Consider the following 14,533-nt stretch of genomic DNA (forward strand, 5'->3'; position numbering starts at 1 on the left):
ATGAGGTGCTTCAGTTGCCGCGGTCAGCAGACTTGTGAATGTCGGTAAGGAGTGAGCACCATTACTGTGTTACTGCAGCACCTGTTGCTGCTGTCACTTTTGAGTGCACCACCCACGTCAAATTAGAACTTTGATTAGAACTTTGTTTTTCCAAAAAGCTGGCAAACATGAAGAGGACAAGAACATACAAGGGCTGTTGCCTGGTATGTAAAGCTAGATAATGCTTCCCCCTAGTGGCGATATAAAGCATTTCTGCATTGAATTTGGTTTGTATTCAAACTATGCCAAAATGTGAATATTAATCACTTGAATTTACATATGTAGTTGTTGCAAAATATATATTTCAGCAGTGCTCAATGTCAGTCCTGCACCCCCCATATATCACAGAATTGGACTGATTATTCTATTTCTTTTGTAGATACAATGGATTTGTATAAATGCAAAAACAGCATAGATCACTTTATTAATTAATCACAGATGCCAAATGCCTGTAATGTAATGTAAATTAATGTGATTCAAGGACTGTGTTGTTTTATTTGTTTTAAAGGAGCACAATGGAAAACTGTGTGTGTGTGTGTGTGTCTGCTGTCTCTGCGCAGTTCCGCTGGGAAGGGAGTTCAATTTCCTGTATCATATCTCTACCCTTATGGGACCTGCATAGCTCTCTTTGTTTTCCTTCTATGTGTGTGCCTTGCTTCTCTCTCTCTCTCTCTCTCTCACACACATGCCCGTGCCTACTCTGCCAGTTCACCTCTCCCTCTTTCAGCTGGGCCATTCATCATTCACTCTTCTATTCTCCACCCTTTCTCTGTACCCACATTTCCTCCACAAATCCATCTTCTCCCCTCTTCCACCCTTTGTTTCCTTCCTCCCTTTCGCAAGCTCCACTAAACAAGTGCCGTAGAAGAGATAACACAAAAAATTAATTCCTCTTGTTTTCGGAGGTGAGAAGAGTGGTATGAGTGTGAGAATAAAAGTGTAGAGCTTGACTTGTCCAAAGTGTATGATGGAATGAGAGGTGGAGTAGAGAGAACAGGGCCTGAGAGAAAGAGAGACAGGTCACCAGTGCTGCAGCCATCTGTCATTCTCTGGCCTCCACAGAGAGGACCAACTCCTTTTCTCTCACGCTCACTGTCATCCTGTTCCCCCATCCATCTCAGAAAACTGCTGTGCCGCCTCAACTTCACGCTCGGTAAAGTCGGTCAGATAACAACCAATTCTGCTGTAGCCCTCAACTACTCAAGTTCTAATCTCATCCAGACTATGTGACTAGAAACCATGTGACTTTTCATTATAATATTTTGAGTTTGGTTCTAAAAGATACTGTTCTTTTTTTATTATTTCACTTGAACCTTGAAGATGTTCTATCCCGTTGAATACTCACATAGCCAGGACAGCTGACGGGGCCAAATTAGGACAGACAGACTGGGAAATGGATCAGGTTGAAAAGTTTCTAGTGGCAACACGGAGTCAGAACTTTGGTTTATTTGTATTTCAACAATTAAACTATGTGGACATGAGATCTTATAATACCTTGTTGGTATGGTGACACGACCTATGTTGAGCATTTACCAGCTGTCAAATTGCCTGTGTTTACATTCTTCTTAAATAAACAAGAGCCATTTTGTAATCATTTCATAATGCTTGAAGACACTTTTAAAAAAAAAATCAACCTATAAAGTGGAACCCATGCCACGTGTTGCATTGTAATGCAAATGTACTTTTTATGGTAATTAGTTTAAAAATGAACATAGTTATATTGGACCCAAATGTGCTATATGGAAATAACCAACAACTGTATAAAATAATATTTTTAAGTCTCACATTAAAAGTGAAAGTCTGGGTAAAGAGTGAACAGACACTGACCTGAGCTTGGTTCCGGTTTCCGTAGTGTGGTATAGCACAAAAAGCTGAGTGATGTCTCACGCTGTTCACCTTACAGACAGAGACTTGTAGTGTTGTGCATCTTAACTTTTGTAGGTGGGATTGTGAGTGTGTGTGGTCTGCAGCTTCCTGCTCCTCTCTGATTGGTGGCGGTTGACATCCTGTGTGCAGTCCCCAGTAGGAGGGCAGTCCCTGTGTCAGTGCTTTGTTCTGATGCCATTCAGAGGTGGTGATGCTGCAATTAACATTACACTGCACTAGGAGTTTATAACGATACAAATAGAGGAGTCAGTGGCCAATGGAGTATCACCAACTGCAATAAAGCCCAAACTACCTCTTCTCTTTATAATATTTTATAGCATTTATAATTTACAAAATTAGATAAAGCTGCTTTGCACTCGGTACAAAAGTGTTTTGAAGTACTACTATTGATAGATACACAGCTACGCTCTGAATCAGCTGAATGTTCTGTGAGGTCTAATAATGAAAAAATAAAGTAAAAGGATGAGCTGAAGGAGAACTAAGAATTAAAACACATTTTGTTTTTGGATTCACCCAGAGGAAAAATCTTTTGCTCAGGATAGTCTTTTCTTTAACTCTTGAGAAAGTAGTAAGATCTCAATTGTACATCTTTTTGAGATCACTTCAATCTGAATTGTTGCTCCTAAAACCCCCTTAGGAGAAAAGATAGATAATGAGAGGATGAATTTGAGAATTCAGTAAGACGAATGGATATTGAATTGAGATGCGATTGTTTCTCATGAGGTCACTATGAGAAAACTAAACATATTTGAGAAGAATCATGAGATCCTAGGAGTCATAGCTGAGTTTTCTTTGCGCTCTTTCTCTGATCTCATGGTCCCTTGTTCAGGAGACCTAAATTAGACTTATTTAAGATCACTTAGGGATCTCTTGTTTTGATCATTATTTGATTATATGTGGTTGTTTCTCCTGAGTTGAATTTGAGAAGTAGGAGGAAAAGCCTTTGGCCTCACCTTAGTATTAAAAATAGCTAATTTGTGTCTAGGAGAAATGAAAGAAACAACTATGAGATCTCTTCTTGGATTTTGCTTTCCTATGGGCACTTATAAAGGTATTTCTTTGCAACGTTCCTAGGTGTGGAGCAGGGCGTAGGGAACTGGAACTGTAAACTGAAGACAGTAGATTTTAATGCAGGACAAGACTTTACTCTCCAGCATGATATGCAATTTACATTTCATCCAGCAGAATTCATTGAATTGGAAAACTCAATCCTCTCCACTAGACTGATTTATGTGTGTTTGTTTTGGTGCTTTGGGATTCAGCTAGACCAACTTGATGTACATTTTCTTTCTGCAAACTAGCAGCACAGTTTAATTCAGGTTTTAAAACAATTCCACATTTAATAAAAAAAACTAATAATAATAAGAATTGGCTAAAAATCCCAGCTAAAAAGAAGAGACACATAGGAACAAGTAAGGGTTAATACCTGATTATTATTGACTCTTAAATCAGGGATGATACCTGATTTAAGAGTCAGTTATAGCTGCCTTTTAATATGGCTGGGAAGCAAATTCCAGAGATAAGATGCAAAACAGATTTAAGCCTAAAAAGGATTATCAGGAATCCAGCAGCTGCTATAAGCTCTGTGCAGCTGGGAACATGTGGTTCACTCAGATCCTGCGAGTATACAGATCCAAGGCCATTAAGTGCCTCATGGGTAGTCAGCAATGAATTAAACGAAACTCTCTGCATTTGACAGGGAAGTGGTGCAGTGACTAATGGAAAGAGGTGATATGCTCTGAGCTCTGTGTGTGGGTAAGCACTCTGGTTGTTGCACTAATTGCAGGGCAGAAGATTTGCAAATGGGGCTCAGATTTTGTGCATTGAAATTTTCTTTGGAAAAGCGATACTGTGTCGGCCTAAAATAAGCCAGGTGGAACTCAAGTTATATCAGGCCAGGACATGCTGTGTTGTGAATGCATAGTAAGGACGTGACTTCTCTGGCATAAAAGAAAGAGAGAAAATCAAGAGCCAGGCCTCTCAGACACAATAACCACACAGGAAACAACTTTAGTCAACAGGTAAACAGAAGAAGCATTGTTACCATGGAACACTACTGCAATTACAGTCTAAACCAAACCTTTAGTTTGTGGTGCATTTAGGCATAGCTAAACCTAAATTGAATTTTGGTTATATCAAAACATAACACGTGACAGACTAACAGCGGATTAATAGACTTTTGATTTCCATATTTTATGATTATACCACCTATGACATGTGACAAAAAGCCTAATTCCAGTTCTGTAAACTCTGAAATGGGATTTCCTATAACAGTGGTAACCAACCCTGTTCCTGGAGAGCTCCCGTCCTGTAGGTTTTCCTCCCTCCATCCCTAACAAAGCACACTTCATTCAACAGCAAGAGATCTCAGTGAGCTGCTAATTAATAGAATCAGGTGAGCCAAATTAGAGTTGAAATGAACATATACAGGACAAGAGATCTTCAGGACCAGGGTTGGTTACCACTGTCCTATGATAACAAATTGTGCTCCCAAGAAAAAATAAATCACTTTGGTTTTTTAATAAAACAGTGTAATGTTTCTTCCGAACCACAGATGGCACTGCTCAGACTTGCTTTCTATTTTAAAAATTAATGCTATCAATCGTTTCAGTTCTGTGGTACAGTGAAGATGGTTTATGTGTACAAGATTGTAGAGTCAAGTTTTCTTAGCGGTCCTACCAACATTTCAAGGCTCACAGCCCAGTTTGTATAATAACTGTAATTATTGTCTTCTGCTTATCGACACTGGAGATTAAATATTTATTGCTTTGTCTCTGAAACGGAATTAGTTTTTTTTCCTCATTCCTTACACTTGCCAGTAAACAATGTAGAGCAACTCTTTCCCGAACCAAGATGAACAAGGAAATGGGTGGATCATGTAGTCTTGTTTATTAAACAGTCTTTGGTCCCCAGCTGAGATCGTATCGGAGGAACGAAGCTAATTGTTGACCCCGTCTGACTGTGGTCGGTTGTTTGTCCGTTTTTCGGTATTACCAGCTAATAATTAAGTAAAGAGGCTTTTTGCTATGGACATCCGGACAGTAATAGGATAGATAACAACGTCGGGGCTGATGTTTCATAACCACCTTGTTTTTTTATTTATTAATTATTTTTTTTAACAACTAAACTCATCAGCTATCGGTAGCTAGCTAGCCATTTATTTACTTGATGTTACAGCTAGCTGTTCGTTAGCTGCCAGGATACCAAGTATTTTGTTGTTTTAATAAGCTTTCTAGCTAGCCAAGTCGTTATTCACAATGGCTATCAAAAAAACTTATATCAGCATAGGGTATGCCACTTTTGGTATGCTCGTTGGATTTTCGGCGTTTCTTGTGTGGAACATTGCATACAAACAACCATGGACGGCCGCAATGGGCGGATTGTCAGGTAGGTTTGCTACCGTTAGCCAAGTTACACAGTTTACAGTAGACTGCATGTTAGCTTAGCTAGACCACAGTCTATGAGCTATAATACTCGCTAGACGAATGTTCCTTATCGTTAGAGGTTCGGTGATCGATACTTTCTGATTTTGTACTCATTTTGGTTTGTAATCTTGTGTATGAAAATGCTTTATGTCGATGTGTTGAATAGTTTTTGTACTGCCTGTGTATGTTACATTTTTATCGGTGTTTTTGTATTTGGAAGTTGTGACTTTTTAAAGATCCCTTATGTGTGTTCGTTACGTAATGGCATTTGTCCGTCCTGATTTGAATATTTACTTTTTGGAATTTTAAAAGAAATTACTGTTTTTTTTGTTTTGTTTTTGTTTTTTTTTTCTCACTTTGGACAGTCTATAAAGCAAATTAAAGAGACGAATGACCAAATTGTAGCTAACGTTACGAATATAGTTATACCGTTTTCTGGTCGCGTCTCTATATCCAGCTAATTTGCTCCTACTAGCTAAGCAATAATCTCTGTAGGCTAATAGTAGTTGGATAACATACTATCCAACTGCTTACTACATACGATGTAATGTGGCTAACTTCAAAGTAACCTAATTTATAAATGATGTCATTGCACTGCACACTTTGAAACTTTATCATTACAGTAAGTTCAACTAGTGTTAACTAGAATTACTAATTGTATTTTCGAATCTCCGAATATTTAGGCAACATTAAAATAACATTTTTCATGCTGTTTATTTATATTGGCCTTTATATCATTTTTCGCATGGACTCAATGTTTAACAACCCTACAGTAAGAACTCCGTCGGTGTCCACCAACTCAGACTTTTAACAGACAAGAAAAGAAAGCAATGTTTCTTTACAGTCATAACGTATAACTGGTGTGAGGGTGCCGTTTTGTCGCCACAATAAAGTTCAAATAACTATCTCAGCCGAGTAACACTTTTATATGAACTTGGCTACATGCGTTTTAAGCAAAAATAAATGTCATTCAGACAAATAATACTGCGCATTGTGGCAAGAATATCTATCTTTATGATTATTTTCTCTGAATTCAAAGGAGATAATGGCATTCGCACTGAATGACCCCTGAGGCCCAACCAGATATCTGGGTTATATAATGGTATCATCTGACTGTTGAAGAGCTTAGACTTTGGTCAGGTCGTGCTTGAACTGGTTTCTCTCAGTTTCTACTCTAGGAGATAGACTCTTTGGAAATGTGTTTTTATCTGCGTCGTTGTAATCAGCATAAAATATCTGTTAGAGACCCTACAGTAACTTACGTCTTATTTTATATCTGACATTAAATAACATATGATTAATGAGGCCCCAATGTAGTTACAGTTTACGTTTTTGCAGTTAAAAACCCTTGAATTATTATGTTTATTTTTTTGGTGCTAAAAGCAAGTATGGGGGTGCAATATACTCCTGATCTAACCCCACTGTCCCCAAGCACTCGCTTCTTAACAAACTCCTGTAAACTAGGCGGAAAGTGTTGAAAGCTGTTAACAAACCTAAAATGAAAGGGCATTAAAATTTTGTTTGTCCTCAGTGCTACGGCCTCGTAAAGAGAGGTGTGTCTGTGCAGTGTAGAGTATTTAAGCAGCCGTGTGCCGGTCACATTGGCTGACACACTTCAGCCTGAAAGCTGAAGGAACAGGAAATGAGCTCTGTGTATCTGGCTGAATGCAGCGATGATTGCACCCAGTTCGTCCAGTAAACTGAGTTTGTTTGCCTGGCCCGGGGGGCTCCAGAGTGGCTTGAGACAAAACACCACTAAAAACCAAGATATGTACAAAAAACCCCAGGAACCTGCTTACGTAAAATAAATAAATAATACAAATGTGTGTGTTCATTAATTGTCTGTTGGTCCATTCATGCTGTAATTTTTCTTGTTAAAACCAAAGGAAGACGTCATTTAGTGAGCATCAGAGGCTGGCTGAGGTGCAGCTTGTTGGTTCTGTCCTGTGTATTACAGTAATTCTGGAAAAAGGTGGTGGCTTAAATTCACTCAGTGCAGCGTGTGCTTTTGAGTGCACTCACTCAGTGCAGCGTGTGCTTTTGAGCGCACTCAGACAGTGCAGCGCCAGCGTGTGCTTTTGAGCGCACTCAAGACAGTGCAGCGCCAGCATGTGCTTTTGAGTGCACTCAGAAAAACAAGTATTCACCCCTGACATTTTAATCAGCACAGCTGCAGTTGTGTTTTCGTGCCAGAATCATGTGCCACATTAGGGAATGTTTGGATGCAGGTCTGCGAGGATGCCAGTTGGCTACTGAATGGAAAGGAAAAGTTTTGTGTGGTTATGGTATAGGTTTCATAGAAGGCCTACAGACACACAGAACATTTCATTACATTGTAAACTGTGTTGTTATTTAAGTATTAAGTATTTTGTGTGTGTGTGTGCGTGGGCATCTGTGTGTGTGTGTGTGTGTGTGTGCGTGTGCGTGTATGTGCATGCATCTGTGTGTGTGTGTGTGTATGTGTGTGTGTGTGTGTGCACATCTCCCCAGGTGTGCTGGCGCTCTGGGCCCTCATCACGCACATCATGTACCTGCAGGACTACTGGCGCACCTGGCTGAAGGGGCTCAAGTTCTTCATCTTCATCAGTGGCCTCTTCTCCCTGCTGGCTGTGGTGGCCTTCATCACCTTCCTCTCCCTCGCCATCACGCGGAAGGAGAGTGAGTCTCTCGCAATTCCAGCCCTCTCTTTCCATCCCTTTCACTTTCCATCCCTTTCCACTGTGGGGCTGAACTCAGGCTAGCTCACTTAGCTCAGGTTCCACTGCATTTAACATTTAGCATTTACATGTAACATTTACATTTAGCATTTACTTTTAGCATTCACATTTAACATTTACATTTATCATTTGGCAGCTGCTCTTACCCAGATCATTTTACAAGTAATTGCATATAGCAAGGCTGGAAGAACAGAGCTAGATAATCAATTAATTCACAGATGAATCTCAGGAAAATTCTAAGTACATGTACTTTAAAAAAAAAAAAAAAAAATGTTTTCCCCATAGAGTGAAGCTAATGAATGCAGTGTGCTGTATTGCAGAGAAGGGCGTCGGGGCAAGGGGGGGACCGGTGCTGTGGAGGTTCTGGGTGGTTTTCTGTGGACTGGGCCTGTGTTGGTGTTACGGAAATTGGGGGCAGAGCCAGCAAGCTGTTAAAATTCAGAACCACTGTCCGCTCCAGGAACTGGGGAGACGAGCTGGATGAGGTGCGCCAAACACAGCAAACAGCTGGGAGGCGCTCACAGGTCATCTGATGTCCAGGTTTCCATCAGGAAAGCCAGTGCTGGTAGCGCCAGTGACCACTGGCTGCGGGTAGCATCACAGCAAGGGAGTCGCGCTCAACCTCTCCAGCTAGTCTGGTGTCAGCTGTGTGGCTGAAAACAGGTTTGACTGGCTCAGCTGGGGAAAGTCACTGGGACAGTCAGGGGGTTCCCTACATTTTTTATTAGCCAGCCAGCAGTCTAATAAAGCAGTCCAGTCTGTACCAGTCTGTGTGCCCTAAAGCAGTCCAGTCTGTACCGGTCTGTGTGCCCTAAAGCAGTCCAGTCTGCACCGGTCTGTGTGCCCTAAAGCAGTCCAGTCTGTACCGGTCTGTGTGCCCTAAAGCAGTCCAGTCTGCACCGGTCTGTGTGCCCTAAAGCAGTCCAGTCTGTACCGGTCTGTGTGCCCTAAAGCAGTCCAGTCTGCACCAGTCTGTGTGCCCTAAAGCAGTCCAGTCTGTACCAGTCTGTGTGCCCTAAAGCAGTCCAGTCTGTACCAGTCTGTGTGCCCTAAAGCAGTCCAGTCTGTACCAGTCTGTGTGCCCTAAAGCAGTCCAGTCTGCACCAGTCTGTGTGCCCTAAAGCAGTCCAGTCTGCACCAGTCTGTGTGCCCTAAAGCAGTCCAGTCTGTACCAGTCTGTGTGCCCTAAAGCAGTCCAGTCTGTACCAGTCTGTGTGCCCTAAAGCAGTCCAGTCTGTACCGGTCTGTGTGCCCTAAAGCAGTCCAGTCTGCACCAGTCTGTGTGCCCTAAAGCAGTCCAGTCTGCACCAGTCTGTGTGCCCTAAAGCAGTCCAGTCTGTACCGGTCTGTGTGCCCTAAAGCAGTCCAGTCTGTACCAGTCTGTGTGCCCTAAAGCAGTCCAGTCTACACCAGTCTGTGTGCCCTAAAGCAGTCCAGTCTGCACCAGTCTGTGTGCCCTAAAGCAGTCCAGTCTGTACCAGTCTGTGTGCCCTAAAGCAGTCCAGTCTGCACCAGTCTGTGTGCCCTAAAGCAGTCCAGTCTGTACCGGTCTGTGTGCCCTAAAGCAGTCCAGTCTGTACCGGTCTGTGTGCCCTAAAGCAGTCCAGTCTGTACCGGTCTGTGTGCCCTAAAGCAGTCCAGTCTGTACCGGTCTGTGTGCCCTAAAGCAGTCCAGTCTGCACCAGTCTGTGTGCCCTAAAGCAGTCCAGTCTGTACTGGTCTGTGTGCCCTAAAGCAGTCCAGTCTGCACCAGTCTGTGTGCCCTAAAGCAGTCCAGTCTGTACTGGTCTGTGTGCCCTAAAGCAGTCCAGTCTGCACCAGTCTGTGTGCCCTATAGCAGTCCAGTCTGCACCAGTCTGTGTGCCCTAAAGCAGTCCAGTCTGTACCGGTCTGTGTGCCCTAAAGCAGTCCAGTCTGCACCAGTCTGTGTGCCCTAAAGCAGTCCAGTCTGTAAGTCTGTACAGTGATCTGAGCCTGTTGTTTTGTAAGTAGAGGAAAGCTGAAGCTCTCTAGCTGAAATTATGTGGCTAAGGTGCTCACATGCAGCAGAGGGAAATCAAATCAAACAGTCCTGTGGGAGGATTGTGTAATTGCAAACCATATGGGCTTTGAGTGTTCTGATTGGGTGTGGAGTTTAAGGGCTTTGATTGGGTGTGGGGTTGGAGTCCTCTGATTAGTTGTGCAGTTGGAGTTTTTTTTTTCACAGGGTGTTCTAGTGTTCTGAATGTGGAATTGTTTTTGTGCATTGTTCTGAATGTTGAGCCTATATGTGGGATCATTGGAGTGTTCTGATTTGATGTGGGGTTTGATTGGATTGTCGTCATTGGTGGTTGGCTGTGCATGGCTTTGATCTGTTCAGATTAGCTGTGGAGTTGGAATATTGTACAGGGTGTGGGGGTGAGCTAGTGTTCTGATTGGGTGTGAGGTTGAGTAGAATTGTTGTCTTTGGTTGCATGTGGGGGCTGGAGTGTTCTGATTGGCTGTGCTCTTATGTTCATTGTGTGCAGGCCTGACTGACCCCAGGAGCCTCTACCTGTCCTGCGTGTGGAGCTTCTTGACACTGAAGTGGGCTTTCCTGCTGGGCCTCTACTCGTACCGATACCGCAAGGAGTTTGCTGACATCAGCATCCTCAGCGACTTCTGAGCGCCCCCTGGTGCGGGGCGGGACATGCGGACTGGAGGAAGAGGAAGAGGAAGAGGAAGATGAGGAAGTGGAAGGTGGGACAATGACAAGGAAAGTGACTGGGTTTCTGTCCCCGCACTTGTGGTCTCTGACGCTGAGATCTGGAGCTAAGGCAAAACCAGGCTTATCTTTGTGGAGGACTCTTCTTCCTCTGTGTTTATTCACATGGACCTTTTAAGTGAGTGTATGTGTGTGTGTGTGTGTGTGTGTCTGTCTGTCCGTGTGTGTGTGTGTGTATTTTTTTATGTTTTATCACGTGCACACACAAACAGTCAACGTGCACGCAAACATTAAGGATGTCTAATTAACTACATTACATGTTCTAGGCTGCGATCAGGGAATTAATTTCCTAGTAAAAACCCTTTCCACAGCGGCCCAAACCACCTGTAGTGGAGCGGAGCGCTCGCCTCTTTCGCACAGCTGAGTCCATAGGCTCGGGAGGAAGCTGAGAAGGGACTTGTCCCTAAGCAGGATTCTCAACGGCCTATTTATAGAGAGGTTTACATATGTGGCCCGGGACAGAGACACCTGGACTGTCAGCAGTCTGTATCTCTGAGGACTACGCTGTGGACATGGCTGTTATTGCATAATTACATAATGCAGTAGTTTAATGGAATCTTTTGTACTAAAGTGATGTGTTTCGAGTTTTTTTTTTACTTGATAAGAATGGCCCCTTTGAATACGAGTCAGATTAGCTTCCTTGTGACCCTGGCAAATATTCAAATATTCTTACTAGTCTTTGCTTTTTGGTTTTAGTTCTCCCTACCTCACGCAATTTCATATTTCCACCACAGGAGGGAGACAGCGGAACATTAAAAAAAAAAGATCTTTCCTTTCCCGTGCCGTATATGTGCAGGTCTTGATAAAGAGCACCGTTTCCTGGTCAGAGCAGTGGTTGACACAAGGAAATGCATCCTAGATTGCTTGTAATTATATAATGAACATATATGCACTTTATTGATGTGAATATATGAATGTGGGCTTGGGACCCTTAATGAAGAATTAGCGGTGGCTTTCATCTTGTACGTTTATTTTTAAGTGGAAGTGACGTTTCTGAGAAAGCTGTGTTGTGGAACCGGGACTTCTAGAACATGAAAAACTACTACAAACGAACGATACGCGAATTTTGATCGCCCTGCAAGTTTTCTTCGTCCGTGTGGAGCGAATTCACAAAAGTTTTCAGAATGCGTCAGAACCACTGCACTGTTAGTCCGGTGGCATTGTTTGATCCATTTAACGAGTGCAATATTGTCAAGAGAGACTGGGACACCTATACAACCCTTTTATGTAGCCTCTAACGCTAGGCTAATCCACACAGGGAGGCTACTTACGAAAGGCTGAGAGAGAGTTGTTTTTTTTTTAAATTAAAAATGCAAAATAATGGTGGTAGCACCGGTAAGCAGCGAAGTACGTAACCAAGGTCTGTCGGGTCCATTGATCAAGGTATTACGAAAGGCATTTTTTTTTACTGGCAGATGTCATTATCTTAAATATTTTATGTCTAGGTATCTCCGTAGGTTTTTAAGTATTAGTGCATGCATGTTGGCAATGTTATTATTTAATCATTTGAATATATCATTTTATGTAATAGCTGGAAAGGATATACGTTTTTAATCTTTTTTTTCATTTGATCTGTAAGCTTTTGATTTTTAACAAAATCTGGCTCCTTCTACGTCTGGCCTCATTGCCCAAGTCTAACATGTCATATTGTATTGAACTTAATTCCATTAAAGCCAAACTTGTGTAAAACTTGTGTATGTAACATTATGTTATAGGAAATGTACTTGTTTTAAATTGCCTTCAGTCTACCCTCAGTTTTGCATGCGCCAGAAATATTTTCACAGAAGTCCGTTGCACCAGCTTTACTTGTTTTCCTTACAAAGTGTTCTCCTGCCCAACATTGAGCCTCATTCACGAAACATGTGATCGTAAACACTGTGTGCATGGACATTTCCAAGAAAATTCATAATTTTTTTTTCTTATCTGTATTTGTTTGCGGTTGTTTCCTTATGCTAATCACATGAACAGGATTGCGCATAAAATTTACAAACAGTTCATCATCTCGTGCTCCTGGGGTAAGCACAAAGACAAAGGTCTGCACATGTGCCATGAATCTCTCATTGATTTTTTCGTGGGAACATTTTTAAGGACAAAAGTAAGAATAATTTAAGAAAGGTTTTGTGAACGAGGCCCATTGTGTCTCGCCACTGAAGTGCACCACTTTGTTACCACTAGGTGGCAGCACTAACCACAGCTTCTTCACTGACGGTTCTATTACGTTAAATGTTCAATACAGGACTTTCCACCAGTCATTAATGCACCACTATTTTAGGTCATTAGAACCAAATGTCATTTAAATAGGTCTTGATGAGATCACCCTCCATATAGACCCATGACCTTTCCAGAGCATTGCTGAGGATTGCAGCCTGGGGTTTAGAAGAAAGACACTGAACTTAGCATGTTAACGTACCGTGTCAACAGCCAAACTGATATTCAGTAGTATGTATTGACCTCATTTTAAATAAAACTGAATAGTGCTTGAACATGCTTAAATTTTTTTTTGTTAAAAGTTCAAAACAAGCAACCCAAGTTAAATGAGAAAATAAAATAATAGCTTAAAGATGTGGATTTTGTACACATGCTAATTTCGTCTGTATATCTAAATCTGAAGAATGGCTATTGATTGAATATTTTGGTTCGCCACGTTTAATACAGATTTAACAGCTTTCTTTTTACATACAGGAAACTGAGAGAACTGATTTGAAAATCAAGTTTTTCAGCATATAGTCAAGAGTTTCATTGTTTCAAGAGGGGCTTGTCCTGCCTTTCTTCTGCTGTTGGAGCATCCGCGATGCTGGTAGACGAATACACGGGTACAGAGTGTTCCCGTGGAAAAAATCAGAGCTCCAGGTTAGTGAGCACGCGCAGAACGTCTGGTAGATACCAGAAATCGATTTGTTTGCTCGCTTAACTACGGTTTATACAATAATAGACAATATGTAATTGAAATTTGTGTCTCTTTCAGGCCCTTCAATCAATCACAAACTCATGATGTATAATAGATTATTTTTGAGCTAACGTACTAAAAGGATATGATTTTTCCTATAACCACTGAGGTCGTTAGCTTTGAAGGATAGTTGGGGATAAAATAATTGTTTAAAGTTTGACTCTGACAACACTTTTGGAGCATAACTGAGATGTTTCAAGAACATACTGTATGCAGACCGGTTTTTACAGGGGTTTTTTTTCTATTGATGTTCTCAGAATGTTATTTTCTCAGAAGAGCTTGTGGACATTTGACTCACTTATTTAAAAAAAAAATTGTGTCTGGCTACACCAAGTCTATCTGTGGGATTGTGCAACAAGGGCAGTAAAAATAGAGGCCGTGATGTTGGGAATTTCTTCTGGAGTTAAATGGAAAAAGAAGGGGGAAAAAAACTGATAGCGCAACCAGGTTCCCAGGCATTGTAAATGTGATCCGAATAACTGGGAAATGTGAACAGTGCATTTCCCAGCTGGGGCCGTTACCTGTGTGGATACCGGTAAGCAGCTGCTTGCTTGAATGTGTGACGGACAAAATGCGTGGCCAAAATCAGGAACCTATTGGCCGAATTGTCGGGGGGGGGGGGGGGGAACCGCACAAGCGTGCGTGAGGGGACGCGGGCGGGTGTTCCCGTGCAACGGGGCTGTCATTACAATGCAGTGACGGGGCGGACGGACTTGGAGACAGGGAGCCGGCTCCACTGGGGGATTCCTAATCAAAAGGAGGCCGCCGTCTCCCA

General features: G+C 42.1%; 2 protein-coding genes across 3 annotated transcripts in view; one reads left to right on the forward strand and one right to left on the reverse strand.

Moving 5' to 3' along the window:
* The window catches only part of rapgef3 (Rap guanine nucleotide exchange factor (GEF) 3), a 42,887-nt gene extending 41,004 nt beyond the window's left edge, over positions 1–1,883 (reverse strand). Inside the window, exon 1 of the mRNA XM_064299066.1 lies at positions 1,867–1,883. The gene's annotated coding sequence lies outside the window, so the exon portion shown is untranslated. The remainder of the gene's footprint in view (positions 1–1,866) is intronic.
* Positions 1,884–4,571: 2,688 nt separating this feature from the next.
* slc48a1a (solute carrier family 48 member 1a) lies at positions 4,572–12,500 on the forward strand. Of its 2 annotated transcripts, none has more exons than XM_064299068.1 (3): positions 4,572–5,313; positions 7,842–8,009; positions 10,576–12,500. In XM_064299068.1, exons 1-3 carry the CDS (start codon positions 5,184–5,186, stop codon positions 10,710–10,712), a joined length of 435 nt encoding a protein of 144 aa, XP_064155138.1. In that variant the 5' UTR covers positions 4,572–5,183; the 3' UTR covers positions 10,713–12,500. The 2 variants fall into 2 exon arrangements, with proteins under 2 accessions (XP_064155138.1, XP_064155139.1); XM_064299069.1 differs by having other exon boundaries at positions 5,173–5,313; positions 7,889–8,009.
* The last annotated feature ends 2,033 nt before the right edge of the window (positions 12,501–14,533 follow it).

The sequence above is a fragment of the Anguilla rostrata genome, chromosome 11 (assembly GCF_018555375.3).
Source record: "Anguilla rostrata isolate EN2019 chromosome 11, ASM1855537v3, whole genome shotgun sequence".
NCBI classification, from domain to species: Eukaryota; Metazoa; Chordata; class Actinopteri; order Anguilliformes; family Anguillidae; genus Anguilla; species Anguilla rostrata.

Bases quoted from the DNA above. Each gene is read 5' to 3' on its own strand.
- slc48a1a (XM_064299068.1), top strand. From the start codon at position 5,184: ATGGCTATCAAAAAAACTTATATCAGCATAGGGTATGCCACTTTTGGT. The intron at 5,314-7,841 runs GTAGGTTTGCTA...ACATCTCCCCAG, and splicing joins CGCAATGGGCGGATTGTCAG to GTGTGCTGGCGCTCTGGGCC. The intron at 8,010-10,575 runs GTGAGTCTCTCG...CATTGTGTGCAG, and splicing joins CGCCATCACGCGGAAGGAGA to GCCTGACTGACCCCAGGAGC.